The 27446-nt window shown below is 41.4% G+C and overlaps 1 protein-coding gene across 1 annotated transcript in view; it reads right to left on the minus strand.

Moving 5' to 3' along the window:
* Positions 1-24559, minus strand: part of LOC110956267 (A disintegrin and metalloproteinase with thrombospondin motifs 9) — a 49823-nt gene extending 25264 nt beyond the window's left edge. Inside the window, exons 1-24 of the mRNA XM_022201618.2 lie at positions 24218-24559; positions 23480-23910; positions 21651-21813; positions 18034-18371; positions 17319-17402; positions 17097-17221; positions 16833-16873; positions 16623-16728; positions 15397-15543; positions 14693-14834; positions 14062-14166; positions 12777-12922; positions 12192-12373; positions 11934-12070; positions 10982-11099; positions 10688-10783; positions 9521-9687; positions 9170-9299; positions 7407-7533; positions 7093-7303; positions 6795-6959; positions 4674-4835; positions 2938-3057; positions 29-136 (exon numbers count right to left, since the gene is read on the minus strand). Of these exons, the coding sequence (XP_022057310.2) occupies positions 29-136; positions 2938-3057; positions 4674-4835; positions 6795-6959; positions 7093-7303; positions 7407-7533; positions 9170-9299; positions 9521-9687; positions 10688-10783; positions 10982-11099; positions 11934-12070; positions 12192-12373; positions 12777-12922; positions 14062-14166; positions 14693-14834; positions 15397-15543; positions 16623-16728; positions 16833-16873; positions 17097-17221; positions 17319-17402; positions 18034-18371; positions 21651-21813; positions 23480-23910; positions 24218-24314 (3648 nt within the window). The 5' untranslated portion in view covers positions 24315-24559. The remainder of the gene's footprint in view (positions 1-28; positions 137-2937; positions 3058-4673; positions 4836-6794; positions 6960-7092; positions 7304-7406; positions 7534-9169; positions 9300-9520; positions 9688-10687; positions 10784-10981; positions 11100-11933; positions 12071-12191; positions 12374-12776; positions 12923-14061; positions 14167-14692; positions 14835-15396; positions 15544-16622; positions 16729-16832; positions 16874-17096; positions 17222-17318; positions 17403-18033; positions 18372-21650; positions 21814-23479; positions 23911-24217) is intronic.
* Positions 24560-27446: the final 2887 nt, after the last annotated feature.

The following is a 27446-nucleotide window of genomic DNA, read 5'->3' on the forward strand; positions in this document are numbered from 1 at the left end:
CAGCTTGAAATGTGACAGGACAACCAACCTGGGTCCAGGAACCAAAGCGCCACTGAGTTTTGTGGCCCTGGTGGGAAGGGACTTTGGTCCCTGGGGGAATAGGGTTGCTGCTGGGACACTGGGCCATTTCACAGTCCTGTGGAAGAAGGGACACATACACCCATTCATGCAGTGATTAACAAAATGAATATACTGTAACAACATCTGTCCCTGACCACAAAATACCACGAATATCAGAGATAGCTCCTCTGACATGGGACAGTCATAAACAACTTAAACTATATTCCTACAGCTCTACATTTGAGAGTAGTTATGTTTCCCATCAACCCTTTCCCCCAACCTTACCAAAACAACATTTACAGGGTCCGCCCCGTCAGTTCAAACTATGGATTGTGGCAGTAAGCCACTCAGCATAAAGCCCTGATCCCTGTCATAACAGGTCATAGTGGAGTGGTATTCAGGGCTCCAATGCCCACGCTGGCGTGGTTGTAAACTCCACCCCTAATCCACCCCCTTGTTCCTCACCTTCCGCCCTTCCCCACCCCCCTCCCCCAATGCCCTCTGGTGCCCTCTGACCTCCTGTCTGTAGGAATAAGGGCCTTAATCAGGTCGCACAGACTCTGGGTAGACTACACATTCCACACTTTACCTCTTAAAAGAAACAAATAGGCCTCAAGGCAGTGCTTAAAGTAGCTTTACCCACACTTCCTGTTGTATCTGTATTTTGCATGGATGTTGAGTTTTAACTGTTCTTTTTCCATTCCATTTGTGGACATATTGAACAAAGAGTCTCCTCCCTCCACTTCTCTCCTCCTTGTACTCAAACCTAGATCCATCCATCCATTGACCCTCTATTTCTGAGCCCTGCTAGGTGGCGGGCGGTGGTGGGACTAGTGGCCTGGTGGCCCACTTCATGGCTGGCTGGTTAGAATCACAACGAGGTGGGGCGACTGCTTCAGGGTCACTGGTCAACGGGTCTCTGCCGACCCAGGCACCGGAATGAAGAGCTGCTGCGACTAGAGGGGGGCCTCATCCTGAGTCTGCATGCTCAGCCCTCTGAAATGGGTTTACGCCCAAAGCTGACCAAACAAAACTCTCATTCAGCTTAAAATATGGTAAGTTTTTTAGTGTTTCTCTATCACTTTCTGGTGTGAGGAACACTTAACACACAGATGAAGGAAAATTTACCCTCATCAGTCCTTTATCAGTCTGTTTTACAGGTGGGTGGAGGAGACAGAAGCAAAATATTTTAAAAATGTGACATCATTTTCAACATGTGTGCTTTAAATATTAGTAGTTAATCATTTGAAGAACATCAATTAAATCTTATTAGTGACAAATCATGAGTTAAGACGAATTTACTGTCAGTGGTCAAATGTCCAAGCACAGCTGTGACAACTAAGGGATGCTTTGAACAGAAGGCAAGAGTGAGATCCAAAATGAGAATAAATAAGACTGATGATTGGGATTTTGTCAAAGACTAGAATTACAATATTCTATTCAACATTATTTTGAAGAAAGGATGACACTGTAATTGCAGTGAAATGAAGACTGCATTCCACATAGCATGCTTTGTCTTTTTACTTCAAGTATGAACTACAGCAGCCCCTACAAAGTATGCACTATTTTATGCAATATGCACACAATTAGGACATACGACTTCATCATAATATTGCACCTTTCTCATATATTCCTCGCGGTCTGGAGTGGAAAATGAGCTGTCTGAGCATTCTCAGCGGGTACAACTTATTTATACTTGCTTGAGACGCCGTGACTGCACAGAGGTTTTGTGTGTAAAAATGGCGAGAAAAGCATGATGGCCTGCATATAGTAAAACACTCTGGTATTTTTGGCATATTGCACTTGACTTGCTATGTGCTGGGACATACTAAATCTTTTTAATCTTGATATTGGAATACAACGGTAGTCCTGGTGAGTCTAGCTATAAAAACACAAAAAGTATTCATTATTATTCTAATATTATTAATATTGATGTGTTTAAATGGAAAGGAATAAAGACAAATATTAAATATATCAAACTGACATCTTTACTGTTTGTTATACCATTCTGCCATAACACATTCATTTCCCTGTCAGCCCTATATGAAGGCATGGACACATCAACAAGTTACTGTGCCAATTTTAAATATAAATTGGGTGTGTAAAATGATTGGATCAATTTCAGTTCATTCTGATTCTTTCTCAGTCAGCTCTATTAGAAGGCTGCCAGATTAAATCAAATAGTGAGTGAGTAGTAAAGACTAATTATAACTCTTTAGATCCAGTTGCTGCTAGTTTCTTTCCACCATGTTTTATATACATTGCCGTCCATGTTTGTTTTTGGTACAAGAGCGCTTGTGTTCTCACTGGATTTGTTGGCTGATCCACCTCTAGAACTTCCATTTGTTACTGCATAGTTCTTATTTGTGTTGTCTACTGTATTTATTAAATCATAAGGTCTATGCTCCTCAATGGCTGTCAGACACTAAAATCTGTGCAAATTAGTGCAGTTTTAAGTGAGGTTTGTCCAGTTCCAAGTTTCAGATATTCGTCTGGTGTGCAATACATTTAAGACAAACACGACTTCTGCCACACTTGACCAGTCTGCTACACAATGGGGGTAACACGAAGAGAACATATGGGCTTTGAGCAATCCTGTCTTGTAAGTTATGTGTGTCTATGTTAGGACAGTGAGGCCAGCATAACTCCCCTCTCTGTCTTTCCCTCACCAGATCAGATCAGAGAGCATAGCTTTATTGAGACCAGGTGGAAATGAAATGTGCGTTTATCTGTGTCTGTTTTAAGTGTCGGTGTGCATGAACATGGATGCTTGCTTCTCTCTTCACACTCAACCATGGAGCAACTGTTGCTCTCTCTTAGCGAGGAGGAGATAAATATACTATGGGCATGAACGGGAGGAAAGCAACACCTCCTTACCTGGGTGTCAGTAGGTCGAGTCGCAGCGTTACATTCAGTGTCATCCATGACAGCACCATAAGAGCCAACCACACACTTCACAGCTCGCATCTGGTAGCCTGGCCCACAAGAGGTAGTGCACTGGGTTCAAACAGAGAGAGAGAGAGGGCGGGGGATAGTAGAGAAACATTAGCAACAGTGAGCCAAAGAGGAAAAAGCTGAGAAAAAGACAAGCAAGGCAAGCAACAAACAGCTGGTCCTTTTAAACCAACAAAGCAAACCCACACACACAAACAAATATAAAAAAAATGTAAACTAGCATTAGCAAAAAGGAAACTTTTTACAGATAAGAGTCCCAAAGATCAAATATATGCGGGAACTCATATACATTGCACTGGTTGTTTTTCCACTGTAGCTAAGCCAAAGGGTACCACCCCGCACTTTCTTCTGGCTCACTGCCTTCACTGAAATGGGGTCAAACTTGTGTGGCGGCAACTTCAGCTACCATTTGACCACGCTTCATTAAACTACTTCAAATATACCTTAACATGTGCACATCCTCTGATGGGGGGCAGAAAAATATCTCACATTTTTGGCTGTTCAGCTCTCTGTATACAGACAGTGCATGCTCACATTCACTTTGTACTGTATGTATAACACCATATAAAGCTCGGCAGAGGAACACTGCTATCCAAGTTTTTGTATCTTCATTTTTTGGAAGATGTCTATATACAGGAGAGGAGAAGAGCTGGTCTCCTGCACTGCTTCCCATCTACTTGTTACATTTCTGTGTTGCAAAAATATGAAAGCTGTGGATCAAGATATCCGGGGTGCCTTCTAAAATTACCTGAAAATAAAAGTAATTTTAGAGACTCATCTACTGTAGGGCAGAGCAAATAATCTACCAAATCTATTTAGTCATGTTAGAACCTTCTAACTATACTGATATGTTCGACACAATTTAAAGAATGAATCGGAGAATACTAACTACCACAGAACTGATTGCTGTCAGTTAGCACATGCTTCTTTATGATCTCTCTCTCTCACACACACACACACACACACATACACTCACAAACACTCAGATGTGCCTGGCAAGCTCCCTACTAGCCGCTTCTAGCTTTAATAGATGTAAATCAGCTCAGTGTTTAAGAAACAGAAGCCTTTGCAGGTGCAGCTACAAAGTGCTGGTACAAAAAAAAAAGGTCATCTCAGTGGTGTGGGTACATTTTGGCTTCAGTAGCGATGCTACAGAACATATCATACCTCACCCGGGGATATTTGAGACACAGCAGTCCATTACACAGGTGCTTGCCAACGCTACTCAATGTGCTAATATTATAGAATCTTTGATATTTTTGAACTAGAACATAGGATGTGAAACAATCCTGATTTTTTATCTCTGCAAAAGCTTGGCAGGGATAAAGACCATAAAAATGTATAGATTTTGATGAAAAAAGAACCAAAAGAACAACTAAACAAAGTTGCAAACCATTCTTACAATTGTAAGTTTAAAAAATATAGTAACTGGTTGAGATTGTTGAGGTAACGATGATACGAGATCATGATATTGAGTTTAGGTGATATCAGTCAGGGTTGGAAATGCAATTTGATTATTTATTTATCAGTCAGCTGTAGCAGCGCATCACCACTACTCCTCTTAACTGACCAATGATCACATTTTAGAAAACCTTGAACAAAAAAAACAGTGCTGTCCACTGTATTATAAAAGTAATGTAAACACAGGTACAACTCACCTGTCCCCATGGTCCAACCTGCCAAGAGGCACACTCCTGCTGCTGGCACGTCTGCACTGACTCGGGTTTAGACGAGCCACAAAACCGATCATCTAGACGATCTTCACCAAACTGACACCAGGTCTGACGGTGCTTGTAGCCTTTTCCACACGTCACAAGGCACTGAAAAAGAAATATTTTGTGTTTTATAGCTGCGTGTATGGTAAATGACACTAACACTGGCTGTTGCCGGTACTGAGCCTGTTGCAGTTCAAGTGCATGACATGAGGAGCTTTCTAAGTCTTGTGTAAAGCAGGATATGTAGATTTGAAAGCAAATCAAGGTGGTATAGGTCCAAAAAAAAAAAAAAACACAGGGCAAATGTGCTTATTTATATGCAAGTACAGTCCATATGTATATAGTACAGTGTAAGTGTTTTGGCAGCACCACATGGGAGATCTGAAAAATTCCTGGAATGCAGCCCACAGCTTTGCAAACTCCTTGCTCTACGATGTGTAAACTGTTCAGCAGTTAAATACGATCTTACCCTGCAATCACCACTTTCCCAACACTCATTTGTAGTGGAGGGAGGGGAGTAAGTCTACTAAAGCTGAGACATGCACAATCAACACTGGGATTATATATTTGGCCCAGATCACTGCTGACTTAAACCTGCAGTATTTACACAAGAGTCTCTTTGTCTTCACACTGAGCAAATCAAGTTACATTAACCAGGACGTCTTCTTGACAGATAAATGTAAAAAAATAAGCCGCAACATTAAAAGCACTGACAGGTGAAGTAAATAACACTGCTGATCTTGTAAGAGTGGCACCTGCCATGGGGTGGGATATATTAGTCAGCAGCAAATAATCTGCCAGTTCTTGTAGTTGATGGGCTGGAGGAAGGAAAAATAAGCAAATTTTGATGGCTAGATGACTGGATCAGAGTTCTTAAATGGCAAGTCCTGCGGTAAGATTCCAGTATGCAGTGGTTAGTATCCATCAAAAATGCACCAAGGAGGGGCAATTGGTCCAACAGCAGCAGAGCCATGGACATTCATTGGTGTGTGTGCGCAGAAAGACTGGCTGGTAGGTCTGATTCCATCCAAGAAGTAGTGCAGCACACACTGGTGAAAACATGAAAGCTGACTGTGATAGTAAAGTGTAAGAACCTACTGTGTATCACAGCTTGCTGTGTAGCTACGAACTAGTCAGAATGCCCACACTGACCCCTGTCTATAACCGAAAGTGTTTAGACTGTGCATGTGAACTTCTGAACTGGACCATGGAGTGATGGAAGATGGCACTTGTGCTGATGGGTCGCATTTTCTTTAACATCAAGTGGATGGATGCGTGAGTGTGCATTGTTCACATAGGGAAGAGATGGTAGCAGTATGCACTGTGACCGTAGTGTGACGTTCTGAGCAATGTTCTGCTGGGAAACCTTGCCTCCTGGCATTCATGTGGATGTTACTTTGACACCGGTCTGATCACTTTTGCAGACCACATACACCACCCCATTTCAACTATCTTCCCTGATGACAGTTGTATCTTTCAGCAGGATGTTCTCTGCCACTCTGAAAAAAATGTTCAAGAATGGTTTGAGGTACATGACAAGTTGAAGGTCTTGACTCTACCTTCAGATTCTCTAGATCTAAATTGATACGAGCGTATGTGGGATATGTCGAAAAAACAAGTGATTCATGAAGGCCCGAATTCACAGAATAAAAGCGATCTGCCGCTAACGTCTTGGTTCCTGAGACCACAAGACACTTTCAGGGTCCTTAGAACTCAAGCCTTAACGAGTCAGAGGTGTACGAGCAGCACATGGGGGACTTACACAACATTAAGCAAGTGGTTTTAATGTTGCGGTTGGTCAGTGTTCATGCACAAGCCTTACATAAATTGTACACCTGTACACAAACTTACAAAAGACCAAATTATCAAACTTCTCAAATATTTTTCTGCATATCAAAAACATTAACTGAAATTAAAGGAGACATATTTTCATGTAAGTATTCAGTGTATATGCTGCTATCTTCAAAATGCATCTGCTTTCCTTATAACCACTTCATATCATCAGTAAATATCTGTTCGGTCTTCCTCTGAGGGCAAAGTGATTACAATAAGTGCTGAACTGACCTCAGACCAGTCGCCAGTCTTCCACTGTGGACAGAGGAATTCATTGCAGGGTTGGACGGTCAGCTTGTCCCTTTGACTGCATTTGCTCTCATCCCCGACAGCCTCAGCTGCCTTTCGACACACTGCCCCTCGACGGCGGGTGCCGCCACCGCAGCTCTTGGAGCACTGCAGTAAACATGACTGAGAATCAGCAAGTGTAAACACGTGTAAACAAACTTAAGATAAACTTTAAAAAACATCTGGTTCATGCTCTCACACAAACCCCTTGCTTCCAACCTCCGGATTCCAACAATCGTACCTCTGACCAGGATGAGTACTCCCATCCACCCGGGTTACAGTCTCCATGGCAACCTTCCTTGTCATCAGGTTTGCGCTGACCACTACAGTAGCGGTCATCTACCTTCTGAGTCTTGCCATCTGTGCGGCTGATTTTGGAGCAGTAAATTTCCAGGGTACGATATCCAAGGCCACACTGGGCTGTACATTCACTTTTACGAGCCACGTGCCATCTGTGTAAGGAGAAACAGTGGGAATCCTTATCAGTATTTTTAAATGATTGAGTAAGAAAGACTCGATTGGTTTATAGAGGTTGTTTAAATTACTAATACAAACCTGAGTTCACATTCAGTGTTGCAGGGCTCAGTGATGACAGCAGGTCTAGCAGTACCGTGACACCTCTGGTCCGACACCACCACCCTGTCCGACTCCCTGCTGCAGAGAATCTTCCGCTTGCGCTCCCCTAAATAAAAGTTGAAAATTGCATCCATCACTGTAGTTTTGCTACCTTTACTGTTATGTGTGCAGAGATATTGAAAAAAAGTTGTATCAATTTAACCCTAAACCCTCTGAACTTTCTGAGTTTGAAAAGCATGCTGTCTTTCAAGAAATCGTCAAAATTACACCATTTATAAGCAAGAAACTGTAAAAAGCGAAGGAATCACCAAAACTCTCTGATGGTCCTTAAACTACACAACTGTGATGTGCAGTTTCATTGGGCCACTTAACCACATCTAAGCTTACAATTGTAACATTTCATCACAAATACCTTATTCTACAGGTCTCATAAAAAAAAGAACCATTTGTTTAAACAAAATTCTTAAAAAAAAAACTGCACTCCTTAACTGTGGAGTTATGAGGACTTCACTGTGACCAACAGCCGTGACAAAAAATTAGGGACTTTAAAGCTGAACTGCAGGCTGTGTTTACACAGAGCAGACAGGAGACTAGTTTGAGATCAAATCAAAAATGTAAATAGTATATAGTATGCTACCGTATAGTATGTAAATGCACTACTTTCCCAGTATTAGTAGATAGAAAAATGTTGCACATGCTGATTTCAGGTGACTTTCATTTTTGTAAAATAAATAATCAAAGGATTTTAATTTAAGTCTTTCATCTTTTATGATTTATGACAATATGGCTGTGCATTACTGCACATAGCACATTTGTGAGTTTCCTCTACTTCAAGCCAGGTTGTGCTGTTTCCATGGATGCACAGGACTTCATGTCGCAGAGTAAAATGAGCCCAAAGTCAACAAGCCTTCAGAAACTGCTTGAGGTACAGAACATTTAATAAAGAAAATTTATTTTGCTCACTTTGTATGTTGTTTGGTCATTTGTAAATTTGTAAAAAATCTGAAATGTGCAGAAATTCATAGTTTGAGTTGCAATCAAAGGTTTCAAAACTTTATCCTCAGCTGAGACTGACCTTCTACTGTCCAGCCTCAGCTTATGTAAGATCTTGCAAAAATACATTATAGATCAATACCATTCTTGCAATAAATACAGGTACTGATATGTGTGCGGTTGACCTTGGCTCCGTACGTTCCATCACAGTGCACTTCTGTATAGTAGAGGACAACAATTTAAACCTCATGTGGCTACAGGTAACAGATTCTCAATGAGTACCTCATGTTACCAAGTTCTGCAGCTCATTGCTATGAGAGTTTAGTATATCCCTGCTGAGGGCATTATATGTTAGCCGTTTATCCTGCTGTGAGCTGTGAACTTCTTGGTTTCTCTTTGGAATTTACTGTTGGCTGTTCAAGCAGAGTGGTGCTAAAAAGTGGAGAAAGAGATTCTTAAACAGAACAAAGTGAGTGAGAACACATCGCAGGTTTTTGAGTTTACCTGCAATCCGCCTCTGCACACCCAAAGAGGGTAATCTGCCACAGCATACTATAGAGCTGAACTTATCCATTTGTTCAAAAGTTGCACCGTATATCTCACACGAACGCGCCAATCCTCTCTCTCCTACGTCCCTGGCTCACAGGTTCCCACGTCTCCTTTCTCCATTCCATCTCATCTTTATGCTCACCACACCATTTATCTTTCTCATCACATCATCCTGCCAACCACATGTGCCTCCCCCTCACCTTGGCACAGACGGCTACACTCCTGCCAAGGCCCATAGGCATCCCAGAAGAACTGCTGAGGTTTATCCTCTATGGGGATGTTGAAGGAGTACCTGACATCTGGGTTGTAAAGGTTTCCCACAGACAGCACCTGGAGAAAATGCAGGCAATGTGATATGCATTATGATACAGTGAGATTACAGCTTTTAAACATCATACATTATACACATCTTCCAAAAGAAAAGTATGAACTTCTGGAGATCAAACCTGAAGAATTTAAGTCGCTGCATTCTTATCTTTTAAGTGATTATACTACTCCGTCTTTCTGTCTCCGACATGGGCTACTAAGCTGTCATGATAAAGACGGTTTACCTGGACAATGATCTCCTCTTCAATGCGGTCAGTACAGTTGATCCTCTCAATGACATGGTCAGAGCCACTGTACTCAATGATGGCATTTCCTACTTTGATTTCCCTTTTGAACATGCTGACCACAAACTCTCCATTAAGCAGGAACTCTCCACGGCTATTTGATATGGCTACAGGGAGACAGAAACAGTTACTGCACTTCACCCCACTGAAGCAAAAGGCTACAATGAATTGCATTTGATGTAAAATCCACGTGTCTTTGCTTAATTGAATAAATGTGGAAATTATTATGACAGTAATGAGCAAACATAAAAAAAAACAATAAGTTGCTACTGCATTCAAGAGGGTAGCTTCAAAACTCTGTGGCTAACATAATAATTTACAGTACTGTACACACAGTAGGCAGCAGTAAAGCCTTATTGGGCTAAAATATTCCTCTGTTCTTGAAGAAGTCCCATCCAGGGGCGTCCTGTTCTGTTCAACAGCCAGTCTTCTGCACTCATTCACCCTAATGCGATTATGGAGCTAATTTCCTGCCTTTACTTTCCCCGCCATTTCACACATTACACTAATATGACTGTGGAGTGGCATTCATTAAAAAAAAAAAACTGTCCCCACTTTAGCCCCACATCACTGTCATTATATACAAAACCCCAACACAAAATTAAAGGGTAACAAATGCAAAATGACATTAGATGTTTGCAAGACGGAATATATGCAACCATGCAGACAGACAAATACATGCATATGACTGAAACAATAACATCAGCAATATGCATACGTGGATGCACTATGTGCACATACATTTGCATCAGCCTTGATGGAATGGTACCTTGAGGGCTGAGTTTTGAGTATTAGCACAGATATTTGCACACGGCATCAGGACACACAAGAGACACAAAAGCTTCTAAACTAACTGACCTTGCTGGAATGGTACCCACAGGCCTAGTTCTGGATCATTAACAGATTACCATGCACACTATATGCCAATTCTTTAGGTTTGTGATACACTAAAAGCTGGGCTTTAACATAAATGGCCAGGCAGAGACAAAAAATGCAAATCAAAAGTGACACCCTTTTAACAGCTCGTTTGCTACAGAAATGGCCTAAACGACATGAATGGAAATATAAAAAAAGTAATAAACATATGGACAACTTTGGAAATCTTACCGAGGTAGTTGTCATCATCTGGTTTCCCTGAGTAGCTGTGTTGACGCACATCTATGTTTGTAGCACCGCTGGGTATTCGTACTACTTCATTATAGCCTGAAAATTTCAGTCAAGTGCATTTCGATCATTAGTGTCCCTTTTAACAAGTGAGCCATTCTCTCAGTGCTGCTTCTTGAAGTCAAGTCAACACAGGTACAAATATGTTCAAGCAATAAAACAACTGCCAGAGCAGCTGCGGCCATTTATATGTAGCGAATGGGGAGTGATGGGGTACTAAAAGAGGCTGTAGCTCACCGTAGCGTACGATGTTAAAGGTGCCTGCTACGGTTTTACAGGAAGAGTTATCACCGCCACACACACCACACTTGTCCCTCCTGGCTTTAGAGTTCAGTACATGATCACAGCCCGCTTGCTGTAGAGAGGGACAAATAAAATATACAAAAAGAAAAGCAAAAAAGGATCAGCATAAAAGGTAGAAATAGAGAAGGGGCAAAAAAAGAAAATGGAAGAGAAGTCACAAGGGCTAAAAATCAGAAAAAAATAAAGAATATGCAGATAACGGAACAATTCACTGGCATTTTTTAAAACAAAATGTGAAGATTTCCTTTAACTAGCACTACTTAATTACAGCCGCGATGTTAACATGTCACATGAGTAGCCGTCAACTTGGCTAGTACATCTTTATTTCTTGATGAATTACAGATCATAAAAGAAAGAACCCAGTGAGCCGTCAAGCATATGAACTTGTTGAGTTTCTGCCATATAAATGACATCGCTTTGAAACAAATTTCCATCAAAAAACACTCGCTCAAAATAGTACAAACCACTTTTGTATGCAATTTATTGTAGTTAGACAGATCTTTGATTTTCTGTCAAGGACTGTACAGTGCAACCACAAGGATCAAAATCCACTTGCCAGGTCCAGAAGGGCAACTTACTGAACCACAATTTAACCAAATCTCTGCGTGTGTGTTTCAGAATGTAGACAGATCAACCCACTGCTTCTTTCAAGAGGCATATTAATGTGCAGGTTGTGTTAGTACTCAAGCTTTGAAACTAAAAATTTATCTGTCAAAGGTTTGAGGCAATAAACAGTCAGGATTAATATACTTCTGGCAAATATTTACGATAAGGATGCAGGAATGATTACATTCACTCCATACAGTTACTGTATGCACAGTAACCACAGTCTGATGGCAAATTACCATGCAGCTGAGTCTAAAATGAATAGGACCTGGAAACTCACCCTACATAGGCCCTGGACACAGATGTCGTTGGTGTCGGGTCCACATGGCGTCCCATCGATGACCCTGTCCCTGAGCTGATAGTAGGCTGTGCTGCCCGCCACCCTGCAGAACAGCTTACACCTGTCCTTCATCAGAACTGACAGACAAAAGAAACACAAATGTTTGTTTTCCATTTCAAATCAACACAATGTGTGCAGAAAAAGATGCAAACAGAATGTTCAACCATTCTGCAAGTAACTAAAAAACAGAAATCTCACTTCCGCTGTACTTGGGCACCCAGCGAACATTCGGAGGTAGACCGTTGATGTTGAAGTGCCTGCCGTCAAAAGCAGCGCATTGCTCCTCCCTGAAGTCCTTCTTCTGCTTGGAGCAAGGCTCAGAGTTACAGGAACGGAACTTCATTCGGCGACCAACACAATACATTCCTCCATTCCTGGGTCTGAGAGCAAAAACATGGAAGTAAGTTGACAATTATTGTGGAATAAGTGTCTTTTCCACACTGTGTACTTACAAAATTTTTTTTTTTCAGCTTGTTATCCATCATCATACAACTTAAGCACATCATTGGCATTGTTTTCCCTTTCAATATCACTCCCATTGTGCCCTCATTCTTTTTTATCTGTATCTTAGAGCAGGATGAAAGGCATCATTTAAGGAGCGATGTCTGCATTTACAAGGAAACAACACTGTAAGATCTGCCATCAGTGAGCCTGTTTTGATGAACACTAGCTATGGAAAGAATTCCCTCAAGGAGGTTTGATCTATGGAACATTGACTCTGGCAGCTAAGATGGAGACAAGGTCCAGTAGGCATGCATGACTACAAAGAAGCGGAGTGCTCACACGGGTCGGTTGCATTCACGCATGGCAATCTTTATGCCTCCGCCGCATGTCCTCGAACAGGTACCAAAAGGACTCCAGACTCCCCACGCTCCCTCCACAGGTGTGGCATCGTGTTCTTTGGCTATACAGAGGCCATGTTTGCAGTGCTGCAAAAAGGAAACAGAGAAAAAAGATGGGGAGGGCAGATTAATGAAGAGAACATAAGTAAGAGAGAAAGAGAGAGAAATGAGAGATTGAGGTAAGTTTAAAAAAGGAAAATAAAAAGGCGAAACATAAAAAAAAACAATAGGCAGAGGAACAGATTGTGTGAAAATTAAAAAAAATCTCATCCACAGAACTGGCAGCACATCTATCTGCTCTCCTGTGCTTTGATGCTAATCTGGGAGAAATTAGACAGAGTAGCAAATGGAGAAAAGACAGGAAAAAAAAGACATTTCATGACTGTGTCTGGCTGGAAAGAAGACAAGAAAATGTCATGCACACAGTCAATAAATATATCTCCGCTCAAAACAAGAGGATAATCTTACGCTGCTCAACAAACAGACCTCATCCTCCGTGTTTAGTGTGGCGCACTCTGGCATGACATGGGATCAGAGGTTGGTGTACAGTAAACACACACAAAAAAGGTTTCAACATGTGTGTCTATCTGAGCTTTTCGGGACTTCTGGAGCTCAGCCGACATGTTTCTTTCATGTCCTCTCAGTCTTAGTGGCAGGAAGCAAAGGGGTTAGTGAGAAAGTCCTAATTAAAAGCTACACGAAGACAGCAGCCATCATTCACAAGTTCACGTCACCTTCTCTCATGCCAGCCATGTTCAATTACTAGAGTTTGCACACGTGTCAACGGCAAATTTATTTTAGGCAAATGTTTGGAAACTTGTTTCCTTTTGTCATGTTGCACTCCATATTCTAAGGCCTGTGAACAATTTTATGGTCATGAGTCACTGGAAAAGTAGCAAAATCAAAACAATGAAAGGAAATGTGGTGAGGATTCTTAGATCATAACACAGAACCATATGAGTATCAAACCATAATGTAAAGCGTCAAAATGTGGCATTCTCATGAAGCAATAAAACACTTGAAGTTTTTCCGTTGACACGTCCATCACAAGTTTTTTTTTCACTAATTAAAATCAGTTCAATTCGCTTCACATTCTACTTCTTGTATTTTAACCATCAATAAAATGCCTTTTACTTCATCTTTTTTCGTTTTAATTTTTACACCTTAATGCTCCCATATTACGCACTTCTTCTAATGCATCCATCTTCATTCTACATGACACTTACCTTTCCAGGGGAACAGTCGGTGCCGTCTGCCCAGGGCATGTGCTGGGTCCTGCAGCCCCGCTGGGCGCCCTCTGGACTAGTGCACCACAGCCTCCGACACTGAGTCTAGCAAACACACACACATACGTAAAGTGTCACGTTTAATAAGCTCACTGAAGACAACTCTGTTAATATATGGACTCAAGTTGGCGGATATCCAGTCAAACAATATGCCAGAAGGTGCCTCCATACATTAAAATTTGCTGCATCAGCCATCTCATTTGCCAGGTGTTTCTCAGTCAGTGGTTTGCGTGACCTTTCAGTCGGGGCACAAAACACGAGCCAAGGAAACCCATATTTTTATAGGCATTTCAGCAGTATTCATTTAGCGACTCCTCAAAATGAATATATAACAACTTAACAGTTTGATAGAATATTTTAAAGTGATTCTCCAGGACATGCTTCAAATTGTTAAGTCAGATTTTCAATGCTATGTATTCACTAACTTTGTTTTTGTTTGCTTGAGTGCCAGAAAATGACCATAAAGGCTTTAATTTGAGGTGAGATCCTCTGCAGCACTCAGTCATAACTCAAAAGGCTTCCTTCACATGTGCAACATGACAGTTCAGATCCGTGCACCAGCTCCACTCACCATATAAGGGCACACCTGCGTTCCTGGCCCAAATATCAATTCACATTGTTTATTGACATTGTATATCCGTCCAGGCAGCTGCTGCGAGAGACCGTACGGCCTAGAAACAGGCTCGTCGAGCAAGCACTCACCATATCCTGTGCTATTAAGAAATAAAAATAAAATGACTTAAAGAAAAAAGAGAAAAAACAAGAGACACAAACAGACAGAAAACACACTCAGTACAGCCGGAGTGGTCAATTTTTTCTGTACATATACATCTTGACAGATTTCTGCTTATAGTCAGCCAGCTATATGAGGTAAGTGGTGGTGATCTCAGGATCTCAGAGATACAGGGAGATACTATCCCATTTATGCTTTCCTACAGTGAGAGTTGTGTGGTCTTTCTCAGTAGGTTGAGGAGCCTTTGGGAGAGAACAGACTAGAGGCTGCAACAGCCCTGAGAAATGATAATGACAGTTTATTTTTCTTTTATTCCCTAAAAATTTGGCTGAGCTTTAAACCTTCATACATTACATGAAGTATATCGCCTGCAGCGTGTCTGTGTGTTTATGGAAACATATTTCTGAGCTTCAAATACAGACTTTATGAAGAATATTTGGCCAGAGTTTTAAAGGGTACTTCTGACTACATTCCATTACATTCTACAAGATCTAATTCTCATGCATGTTTGGAACAGTGATAAAGAAAATAGGATGACATACTCAAGGAATTCTGTGATGTACTTCCTGCTACACTTGGACCACATCCAAGGGTTTGTGTTGTAGTTAAGTGTGGGAGCCATCACATGCTGCTGGATCTTAACTCCATCTTCTTTACACTTGTTACTGTCATCATGAGGCATGTTGAACCTAGCAGACAGAAAATAGAAAAAAGTATCATAAAATATTACATTAACAAAAGAAGTTTGGAGGGTTGAAATATGCTTTTCTTCCATTTTCTAATAAGTCTGTTGCTTATAGTGCCACATTTCTGTAACAATGCTAAGGTAAGCTGGTTTTATAGTGATGAATGTCTGCATTATTTCTGTCTGGTACTGTTAAAAACCCACAAAGAAATAGCAGTTTTTGGGTTTCAGCGCGTTTCATTTCTTCAGACGCATGGTTTAAATCTAAACATTGATTCTATATTTCCACTGTCACTGTGTAATTGGCTTTGGAAAACTCATTCAGAGTTCCCGTTGAAAATAATGCAGTGCATTTGTATTGTCTGCCTGTGGGGAGTTTGGAAAGAAACCAGCATGATATTAAATTATATGAAAACTGGACGATAGACAGAGAGGATATTTTCAATGTGAATATCAGAGTGCAGTGGGAACAAGTGAGAAATTCAAGCTCTAACAGGGTCAACACATATGATCCCGGTTGATGGTGGACAGGTACGACACCACACTGCCTGCTACTAAGCACCCCACCTGACAGGTACCATACAACACTGAGCTCTATCGCTAAGCAGTCATCCAGCATGTTGTCACTGCTTGATGCGGATAAACATGGAATTCAACAATCACACCTTTTGTGTAGTGGTAAGAAAGAGCATTTGTTAGACATGATGAGGGCTGTTTAGGTCCGTAACAGTCTCCACTGTAGAGGGCTAACACCGCAAGGTCTGGCTGACTCAGGACTTTGGACAGTGCAGTTTGCTGAAGGGCAAGGGTGGCTAAGCAGTGGTTTCAATTTTTGTTCCTAAAATATAGTTTACAGACTCTTTCCATCTCAAAATTTGATCAAAACATAAACAAAAGCATTAAAAACTGAAAAATATAGGTGCTGTGTTACCCAAATATGCAATATTTTTTGGCTCCCATCTGCTTGTAAACGTGTGGATTCCTAGAAAGACGTGTAAAGCTCAACCAGCTAAAGTCTAAACTCTAACTAGAAATCATGACGGCCTTTGAGGTAAAGAATCAGTAGAGGTTTTCTGTACTTACACATGGCCAAGTTCATGGGCAATGGTGAATGCAGTGCTGAGTCCATTGTCCTCGCTGATGCTGCAGCTTCTATATGGATCACACACTGTCCCCAACTCTGCAAGTCCTGAATAACACGAGACCCACTTCAGTTATCTTAATCAACACCATGCTTTTTCCACATTAAAATCATGACTAGGCAATAAGCTCATCTGAAAAACAAACACTTACCTAAGGTATCACACTTATCCCTCGCTCTGCAGATGTCCTGCCTGTGGAAAAGGACAAAGTTAATGAATCACAGTCAGTGGCATTGTACAAGAGAAAAACACTTTAATTTTCTTTTTTTAGGTTCTCATCTGGACGACATTTGAGCCTTTGATCAATCTCTCTCTTTATACACTTACTACGGTTGTATCTGGTTCATGTGGAACTTGGATGTTTCAAAGTACACACTGCATGCAGCAAAAAATAACTTGCAAATTTTTGTTGCACCTGGTGATGAGGATGGCGGTGTCGTGATGGGAGTGGTGGTTGTCATCCAGGATGTTCTGGCTTTGCTGCCAGATGCAGAAGTTCTTTAAAGTGGTCTGTGCATTAAATGAAATGACTGGACCCTCCTGAGATGCAAAGAAAATAAAGGTGTCATTTCACTGATAAAAGCTTGCACAGCATTCTCATGTCCGAGTAATTATAGAGACTAACCGTGAGACTCACCAGCTCATTGTTAATTATGACTAACTTTACAATCACAATGTTAATCAGGTTGCCAATGCTGGGATCCTTATAGATGGAAGACACCTGAAAAAAGAAAACACAACTTCAAACCTCTAGATGAAAACATGTGAAGATAAGACTAGTTTGAATATCAGGATAAATATGAATGTTTTTATTAACTTGAGCCAGCTGAGATGTAACACAGTATATTTACTGGTCACTCAATCATCTACTCCCTTCATGCATTTTCAAGCAAGTGCCTGAGAATTTGGTTGATTGGAGGATCAAGTTGATAATAGCCTGAGCTCCTGTAGAGAAGGCAGCCTTTGCCAAGAACAGAATATAGGTCATCTCAGCCTCCCCCTGAGGACCGTCGGCCCCAGATGCCTGCAGAAGCTGGTATTTGAAGTGGCCGAGAGTATGCGGCCTATGTGACATACCTGAGCTTATTTTTTAACATTCATCAAAGCTGTGAGACAGGCTGTCCCTCGAGCTGCCCTCTCTTCCCCCTACCCGTTTGAAAGCGGTGTTTACCCCTGCCCTCGCCTGCCCTTTTCCCTCCCACAGTCATCCTCCAATGGCTGGCTGACTGACTCACAGCACAAACAGCTACTCTATGTCCACATGTGTGCACGAGTACAGATGTATACAGACACTTGCGTCTCCCAGCCAGCCGTTTCCTCCGACCAAACATGCAGAGCAGAGCAGAACTTACTATGGACATGAGTGTGAGTATGTAGTGCTGTAGGTTGCTGCCGTGATGCTCCACCATTTTGCTGTCGGCCACCAGCATGACTTCAACAAAGCGCGGGTAGGAGAGGAAGCGCTTTGATCTCCTGTGAGGTCCTGAGTCACCGCTGCTATCATTTGACGGTCTAGTGCTAGCACTGCTGCGCTCTGATCTGAGCAGAGCATTGCTGGCCAGGCTGGCGCTCAGCGACTCCACGTCACTGAAGATACCGGCGCTGACCACAGGGGTTGCATCGGACACGGTGGTCACCCCAGCCGCTGGCCTCCTCTTCAGCTTGTGTCTCTTATGTCTGTGTTTGTGTCCTTGAGTGAGAAGACAGAAAAAAAATGGAGTAAATATACAAAGATGCAGGGCAGATGGGAAAAACATTCACTCAAAAATAGAAAACACAAATCAATGTCAGTCAGGAGGATGTGTTTATTATTAAGGTAAAGCTGTGGTTCAGGCAGATACATGAGGTGAGTTGGTGGTCTGCATGTGGGTATTGTTAAAATCTGCTGCTGCCTCTCTCTCCTTTCTGTTTATTGTTGCTCATAGAGTGTGTTGACAAATGAACACTGCCTGGAGTCCCCTTTTTTTCTCTCTGCCTCCACTCTCAGAAGAGGGAAGACAAGAGGCCAAAGAGTTCATGCTAGGTAAACCTGGCGACCAGCCACGGAAAAATGGTACACAAATTACTGTGCACACATCAAATGAGGGCTGTTCAACAACTGGGCACAACAACGTCAGAGCACTGAGGACATTTCAGTCCGATTTTAATCATGGCAACAAAACAGGTTTTTTAAGCAACTCCCTCTTTCTGGAACACTAACAATGCATCATCACCTACAGAACAGCGAGAAAACATGATTTATGATCTGCTTTAAAACAACATTTGCTGCACTTAAAAACATGCAAGGCAGCAATAGAAGGCATGCATCATTTGGTCTTTTAATATTCTACTGAGAATCCAAAATCTGAAAATGAACAAAAGTTTGTTAGTTTGTTCATTTATGAATCTAACATACAAACCCCCCCACAAAAAACAATGACATGTCTTTTTTGTTTGTTTTAGTACTTATTAAATCTTTTTTGAACTTTTTTTATTTTGACTTTGTTCTTGTATGAGCAGAAACTTTGACTTCTTGAGATCATGCACTTGATAAGCTTACAGCAAATACACAGAGCCGATGGCAATATCCTATTTAATGTAATGACTATGAGCTCAGCATAACCCCTAACCTAGGAAATAGGTTTTTCTAACAAAACAAATCAAAATTTCATGCAAGTTTTTACTTGTGTGAACAGATCTAAACTTTACCAGTAACAGCAGGTATAATGGAGCCACAGGTAGAGTTAGTTGCACCATAGGCTGTAAGTTGTGGTCCGTTTTATATTAGTTTACATTTTAGAGAATGGAGCTCACTGACTTAACCATTATTGGATGTACTTACAACTACCAGATGCTGAAGAAATCATAAAATCCTGATGATTCTCTGGCAAGTTTTCAAGCATTCCAACTCCTGCACCATTAATGTATCGCACATTATCTTGTCATCATGGTAAAACTATCTTATAAACAGTATCAGGAATGGAAGCGTGCATTGGGATTTCATAATTACATCTGTTTACTGTTACCAGCTAATGTGGCATACTGACCCATATAGCCTAAAGACAAGGTTTAATTTCCAGCACTCAGTGTAATTCACGGTTTGCATAGACTGGAGCAAGAATTGGAACGTTTCAAAACTTGCCTGCGAGAAATGTCCACTTCTTCAGTTTCTTGAGCATCAAAGTCATTTAGTGATAGCTTCCAGTACAACCACTAGTATACAAAAAACAGAAACTGCTAATGAGTAATTCTACTAACTTCATTTTCAAAAATGTGAACAGCCTGAGCTCATGTTGCATCCCACAGCATAACTCCATGGTAATATATTTTTGTTTTATTGTAAAGTGTAAATCTGTTCAAACAAGTGAAGGTTTTTAATTTGACATTTTCTGAAATACTTTGTTCAAACAGACCCTTCATATGTTCAAGCTCAGATTCTTTACTGTATATGATACACATAATACTCTCCCATGTGTTTACTGCCAGCTTATCAAGAAAAATCCCACAGAACAAGTCAGAAACTTTCTGCTCACACAAGTCGAATGCTATATATATCAAAATCTAACTTAGTCCTTGGCAAGTTTCCTCATTGCCTATTTTTGACTTCAGCATGAAATCGAAAGTATGTTGCTTGGTTGCTTTTCGTGTAGATTCATAAATCAGTAATGAAATGACAAACTGCTTTTGCATTTCGATTTACAATTCTAATTTAATTATGAAAAATACGAAACACTGATTTGATGGAATGCCATGAAAAGTTTAATAGCTCTTGCCAAAAAGGGCTTTTAGTCAAACTTATGTTCCTTCAGGGTATAATTTCACACGTGCGCTCTCATACATGCACACATACACACATATACCATGTAATGCAATCACAAAAGCAACACACACACACACACACAAAGATCACATACACACTGAAACCAAACATCTGCACAATGATCCCCACAGACAAAAAGAAAATATTTCCAGATTTATTCTCTAACTTTTGATTATTTGAGGTTTCACGTCAGCATCACTTTGCTATTATACAAATGACACTGTGTGCTCATGGCAGTGGGTCTGCTCAACCTTCTTATCAAAGAGGCAGAGGAAGTACAAGAGTCAACAGGAAGTTCAGCCTGTAAACTGAGATGGGATGATACAAAGGTCCATAGGATTTTTCCTGTGTGAGAGTTGGAGAGCTTTCTCATTACTGTGCTGCAGCAGAAGTCACTGCACTGTGCAGATTATGGCACGATATCCGAGCCAAGATTCTTTGACATCATAATTTTGCCGTCTGCTCATGGGAAAAGGCCCAAATGGCAGTGTAACCTTATCTATACTTTATGTATGAGTAGCATACAAAAATGAAAGGTTAAAAATAATGCCAAATACTGCTTGATAAATGATTATATGTTCTCCATTTTTGAATTTTCCTCTAAATAAATCAACCCCACATAGTTTCTTCTTTGTAAACCTTCACCTTTCAAGATCGATTTCAACATACAGATTCTTTAAGTGTTGTTTGCATTAACTGACTAACTCTATAGTACCACGGTAAAATTATTGTAATAGCTCAGTAAGCTCAGTATTGCATAACCACTTCCTGATATGAGTGATAGAGGAGACTTAAGCAGTGACACAACGATTACACCTGATTACATGTGTGGGAATCCATTTAAAGGTCGCATGCACATACAGACACACATATGTCAAAGTCTCAACTCATAATCCACACGTATCCATGAAAATGCTCCATCACTTAGATGCACACGAACCACACACACACGGTTTGTATTAACACAGCCTTAAGGAGGTCCATGCCCAGAGGCAGCAGTGTGATTTTTTTGCTAGAAAGAGGGATGGACACTGGATGATTGATGTGCTGTAAAGGGGGACAATATAGGACCTTTGAAGCTGCACTTATGAGTGTTTGTGTTGTCTATATGTGTGAATGTTTGCAAGGGATTTGTCTGTCCAAATTGCATCCTCATGTAAGACAACATACCTGAAGTGTCACAAGCTGAGGTCTCCCCTGATGTTTGTTTCTTGGGTGCACTCTTCCTGTATACAATATGAGGTTTTGTGTGTTCCTCTTCATAGTGTTCTCCTTGATAGCTGTGTAGGGGCTCCACAAAATACTCCCCTTCTGGAGACCTGAAAGTGCCAAGCTGGAGGGCAGAAAAAAGTACACAGCAGTTAGTCTCTACCTATTTGCTGTAAAGGCCTGTTTCTATTTTGAAATCAAGATGAACAAACATAGAACTTGCAAAATCTACACAGAGAGGGCCAAGGAGAAAATATTTCAAAGACCTTTTGGCAGAAATCTCAGCACACTGCCATACTGCTCTGCAGTTTGACTTAAAAAATATTTATAGCAAACAACAGCGGAATTTGGCTTATGTGCTAATTATGAGAGAAAATAAGCCAAGGCCTTCATATATAAATGAAAAGGGTGAATTTGCATGCATGTAAGAATTGTGCCAAAACAGGAGGAAAGGGATAATAGTGAGACCTGTGATGTCTATCAGGGAAACACTGAGGCCGCAAGGTTTTTGCAAGGGTGCTACAAGCCTTGTTAAATGTATTTCACATGGCACGTTTAGCATGGCTGGCTAACATGGAGGTCTGTGATGTTTCAGATAAGGTACATGCTAAGAAAAGCACATCTGACTTGTTGCTCATTTGCTGTGGTGAACAATCATGGCAGCTCAGAGGTGATTTAAATTTGGTACAATTTTGCTTGGCACAGGTTGTATTTATAATCCTTGATAATACAGTATGACCAAAATCATTATCAGATAAACATTATACTTTGATTAATGTGCAAAAATGTGCAGAACTGTGGTCTGCTCTTTGACACAAAGTGACACTCTGGCACTCGTTCAACTGTACTAAGAGGATGCACTTTGATTGACCTGAGGAGTTGGGAAGTCAAAAGAAAATCTCCTCTCAAGAAAACAGCAAGTGTCACATTATTTTAGGGATGTACAGAAATAAAATGCAATAAAAAAAGGCAGTGTTGGCTGTTTTGGAATAAATGTGCTCTCAGGGGTCTTGAATAAATAATAAGATGTGCTTCATAAATGTCATCTCAACTCCCTAAAGCTCAGTGCAGAGGACAGCATTCAAAGCATTTCGTATTTGATTTGTCTTTTGGGAAGAAACTGAACCTTCACTCATATCTGTAACCTCACAATGGTTTCTGTGCATAAACTCTGGGTGCACTTTTGCCCCAACACCAAAAACTCATGCTTCAGCAGGCCTGGGAGTTGGACCAATCCGTGATGACGTCAGTAGCACCCGTACTCCTGCGCCACGAGCGTGCGTAAAGACGTCACCGACTACCGGGAGACCAGAGAGAGGCAAGGAAGGAAGATGTAGGATGATCATTAAACTTGAGTAGAGGCAGTAGACTTGAGATCCTTACAAGTTTGCACAGGTTTTAGTTTTTCAAGGATCCTACTACTAGCAAATTATTGAGCCAGACATGATATTAGTTTTCATGAATACATTTCAAAATCTGTGGCAGCTCCATCTAAATATGTCAAATCTATATACACAACTTTTTAAAATCTTTACAAGGGTTTCTCAATTGTGCATTCCTCTCTAAATGGAAACATGATTAAACTCCCACTAATATATGGCTGGTTGTTTGCACGATCAATTCCAAAAGCAGGCTGTGCGCAAAGTTAGATTTTTTAGGCAATGGGTAAAGCAGCTTTTCAAGTCTTGTATAAGCAGTAATGGCCCCTAAACACCCGTAGTGGAAAAGTAAAACACCCGCTCGTAAAGCCATCACATGCACGGCGGGTCTACCCCTGCGTAAAAACTCACCAGTCCGGAGCACAAACTGATGACTGCGGCGTGTTCTGCATGTGCATTTACATGTCCTTTGTAGAAGCAGTGCCTTAACTCCGTGTCCTCCTCCTCCTCCTCCTCCTCCTCCACAATCTCCTCCTCTCCTCCCTCCCCATCTACTGCAGAATCCGTTAAGTTATCTCCTCGGGGTACTCCAAGTACTGTCACAGTGTACAGAGGTGCGATAAATCCCGAATCCAGCGTGAGGTTGAGGTGATAGTTCTGTCCGAAAGCAGATATCCTGTAGTGGATGTTCGGCGAGGCCCAGTGATCCGTGGAGTTGCCGGTGCTCTCGTCCTCCAAACTTCGCCTTTTCCTCTTGAAGTGCACACTGGTTGGAAACTTGTCACCGGCTTCATTCACTCGCACCGGTGTTACAATCTCATAAGCGTCGATCTCCTCTTTTACTAAAGGCAGGGAAACAATGCAATTAGTGTTTAAATAACAATCCGACTGCAGCTGTACACATCAAAGACTCTCCATGTGTTAAAGTGTAGGTTGTCGTATTATCTTCTTTCTTAAAACCAAAACTGCTGTTTTCCAACATTGCAAGGAAATGGAAGTCAGTCAGTAAACTTTAGGCATCTAGAAACGCTGCAAGTCATGTGCTGCCTGAATCCAAAAACTCATTCATTCTCTGCCTTTACGTTGTTAGAAAATCAACTCCACGATTAAATGGAAGAAAAGAAAAAAAAAGGCAAGGGCATACTTTACCTGTGCTCGAATTCAAAAGCAATCTCCCCGTAGATGCGACCACATTCAAGAAATCAGGGAATAGTAGGAACCCCAAGCCCCAGAAGAGCACATGCATGATTGTCCACGTTCAGAGGAGAGAGGCTGCCTGTGTTCCTGTAGTAATACTGTATTCCTGCGGTCACTCCGGGCTTTCCGCCTCCGGTCCGCCTGCCACATCCAATTTTTATTATCCTCGACTCCTGAGCGGATCGTCTCTGGCCGGTGAAGTACACTGCTGGGACGTGAGCGCTTCGCGGATTCCCTGGCGAACATGCATACTGCAGAGAGGGGTGGGCTTGCTCCAACTGCGATGGGCTCCGCTAACCCGTGAACCAGCTCTCTCCCCGAGCGAGGGGGCGGGATCAACCGGGCAAGGTACACTGGTGCTGCAGTGGAGCCACGTCCGTTACCTACCGTGGTGACCAGGGCTGGACGCTCATGCCCACTTTTACGCACAAGCTGAGTGAATTCAACATGTGCAGAATCCAAACCATCAATGCCAAGCTGCTTCAGAAAACATACACAGTACATGTGTTGGAAATGTGCATTGTATTCCATCTTGACATACTTCAATTAGGTCTGGGGAGTCAGGTTTTAGAGGGGAGGGCTGCACAGTTGCGCAGAGCTCATCAGTGACCATGACAGTGAGGTGGGGCCCATATAGGAAATGCCTGCCCTGGGGCCACAAGCGAGATAATCTGGGCATGGCTGTATACTTAGAAGTTCATGGGATCACAGTGTGACAAAATTCAAACTGGCAAGCAGTATAGCCATATACAGTCGTGATTTGAGGTCTTAAGTAGGTGCTGGAAAAGGTATTGTGTGGGGGATAATGCTAATGGTTTTGTGAGCTATAGTCTCCTCAGCAGAACAATGCAACAGGCTGTATGGAAGCCTTTGTAGGTGCTTTTGTTATGTGGAGGATCAAAGAGGAGTCTATCCATTCTGCCTCCTGCCCCATCTATGCACCCTCACACCCACTGACAACTACAGATAGAACACACAAATTGTTCTGAAAACCTCTTCTAATGTAGTTAAAACACCCATATCCAGTAGCAGAATACCATTATGGTCAGTACTAGCTCAAGAAAGTGGCGTAGTCTGGGAACCTCTTCTTAAAAATGGGTTTTAAAGGTTTCTTGATATATATTTTAAATATCGTAAACCTTTGAAATGATTAAATATCAATATCACACCATTCAGTCAGGTTTTACTAACCACATATGGACCAAAACACATGGGAGCCATTTCTACCAAAGCGAGTCATCAAAGACTCATGTTTTTTCTCCACACAGCCCTGTCATAGCAGAAAGAGCACAGGTATAATCAACAGTATTAACAATGGCTGTGTTTCACTTAAGTGTCCCAGTGGGTCAGGTAAGTGGGTGAGCGTGGACAATATCTTGACCTTACACATCTAAATGGAAAGAAGTTGCTAATGTTCAAGTATACCCATGCTTTAACATACACACACGTTTTCCCAAACATAAACCATCAAGACTGTTTAAGTCCTGCCTTTAGATCTGCTCAATAGTTTCAAGATATGCAACAACAAAATTAGTCTATAGCACTTCAGGCCAATAACCGAGGTCTTGTAAATATAGTCAAAATAGCTACAGTAAATCAGTCAAATCTCTATATTAATTCTATAATTATATATTACCACATTTCTTTGGCTCTGTGGTTATTTCAAATCAAATCAGCATTTACAAGTGAATTCAGTGGGAAAATGTTATTGGAGAACTTAACTTATTTCAAACTGTAGTCTGTAACATAGTTCTTTTTTATTACATTGGACTTTAATTCTGTCTCAGCTTTAATTATCAGTGTGATACAACCCTAGCTCAGGGAGTGGCAACATTTATTAAGACAATGAATTAAAAAGAACAAATAATGCAGTGCTGGGTGCCTCTGCTCCTCCAGACTGCTGCTGAGAGAGAAGAAGGGCATTCAAATGTCTCGTCAGATGCTACTAACTGGTGAAGTGAAGCTGTTTAGTAGTCAGACTTTCTGAAATAACCAGTGCTGACAAGTACAGAAACCACAGAACAGAACATCTCCTGCCCCAGGAAGGATGTTTAACCAGGTACCCCAATGTTCAATAACAAATGTGTGTTTAAACGTTGCAGTATTCAATCCTAGAGGGCACATCTACCCTTGAAATGTGCCTCCAGTGAATATGGATTTGCATGCTGCATTTCAGTGAAACACTGGAAAATGTTTTATACACACACGCATCTCAAAACTAGTGCTTCTGGTCAATATAACTGGTCTTGACAGGCCAAAACTGAGGTCGGAACCATTTCTGAAGTCGGCGGCACTGTGCTACCAGGCAAATCATTACAGACTGACAACTCACAACCATATCTGAAACACAGTATTTCAACAGTTCCGTTGATCCTTTTTAACCCATAAGAACTCACGGTGACACCAGTGTAACAAGCACTTTAAGTGCCCCAGTCTCTTCCTTGTAAAGCTTTATGTCTGACCTTAACTCATTAAGGCACAATGTAAAACACAGTGCTCTGCAAAAACTTCAGTCACCAAAAGACAAGAAACTGAAGTTACCCAAAAGCAATAGCACACATTTCCTTGAACTAAGCAGTTTAATCACCATCAAATCATTGCAATCTGTGCATAACAAAAGGAAAGCCTAACTACAACGCAAACTTCAGACATCAAAACCAAGTGAAGTATGAGCTATAGCACTGAAAAAAAAAAGCACAACAACCTGAATTGCACTGAAAAACTAAAGGTAGCTTGTGTCTCCCTCTGAGAACAGCAGAATGGTGAGAAATGCCATCTTCTAGACAAAAGTTTAAACAAAAGTAAAGCCCAGATGCTCACACCTGTCCAGAAAACTGTCTTATGCACAGCTGTCTTCTATGAAGCGTGCCACGCTCCAGGCAAACACACCAGCAGCCAAACTAGGCCAACAACACAGTACAGCAAACCCACAAGAGGAATTTGTCCCCATTTAGGAACACCTCAAAACAAAAAGACAAAATAATAAAGTAGCGAAGCAAAGAAAGAGCTGAGAAATCAATTCAGCCGTTTGACTCCGTGCCAAACTTACCAGGGTTTACCTCTAAGCTCAAAGATAACTTACTCCACTCTGCAACAAGCTAAAGGGACAGACAGGCTGCTTACCACCAAACCACATTAAAAGAGCAAACTTTGCAAAGAAACATACCAAATCTGGGGGCAT

The sequence above is a fragment of the Acanthochromis polyacanthus genome, chromosome 5 (assembly GCF_021347895.1).
Source record: "Acanthochromis polyacanthus isolate Apoly-LR-REF ecotype Palm Island chromosome 5, KAUST_Apoly_ChrSc, whole genome shotgun sequence".
Lineage (NCBI taxonomy): Eukaryota > Metazoa > Chordata > Actinopteri > Pomacentridae > Acanthochromis > Acanthochromis polyacanthus.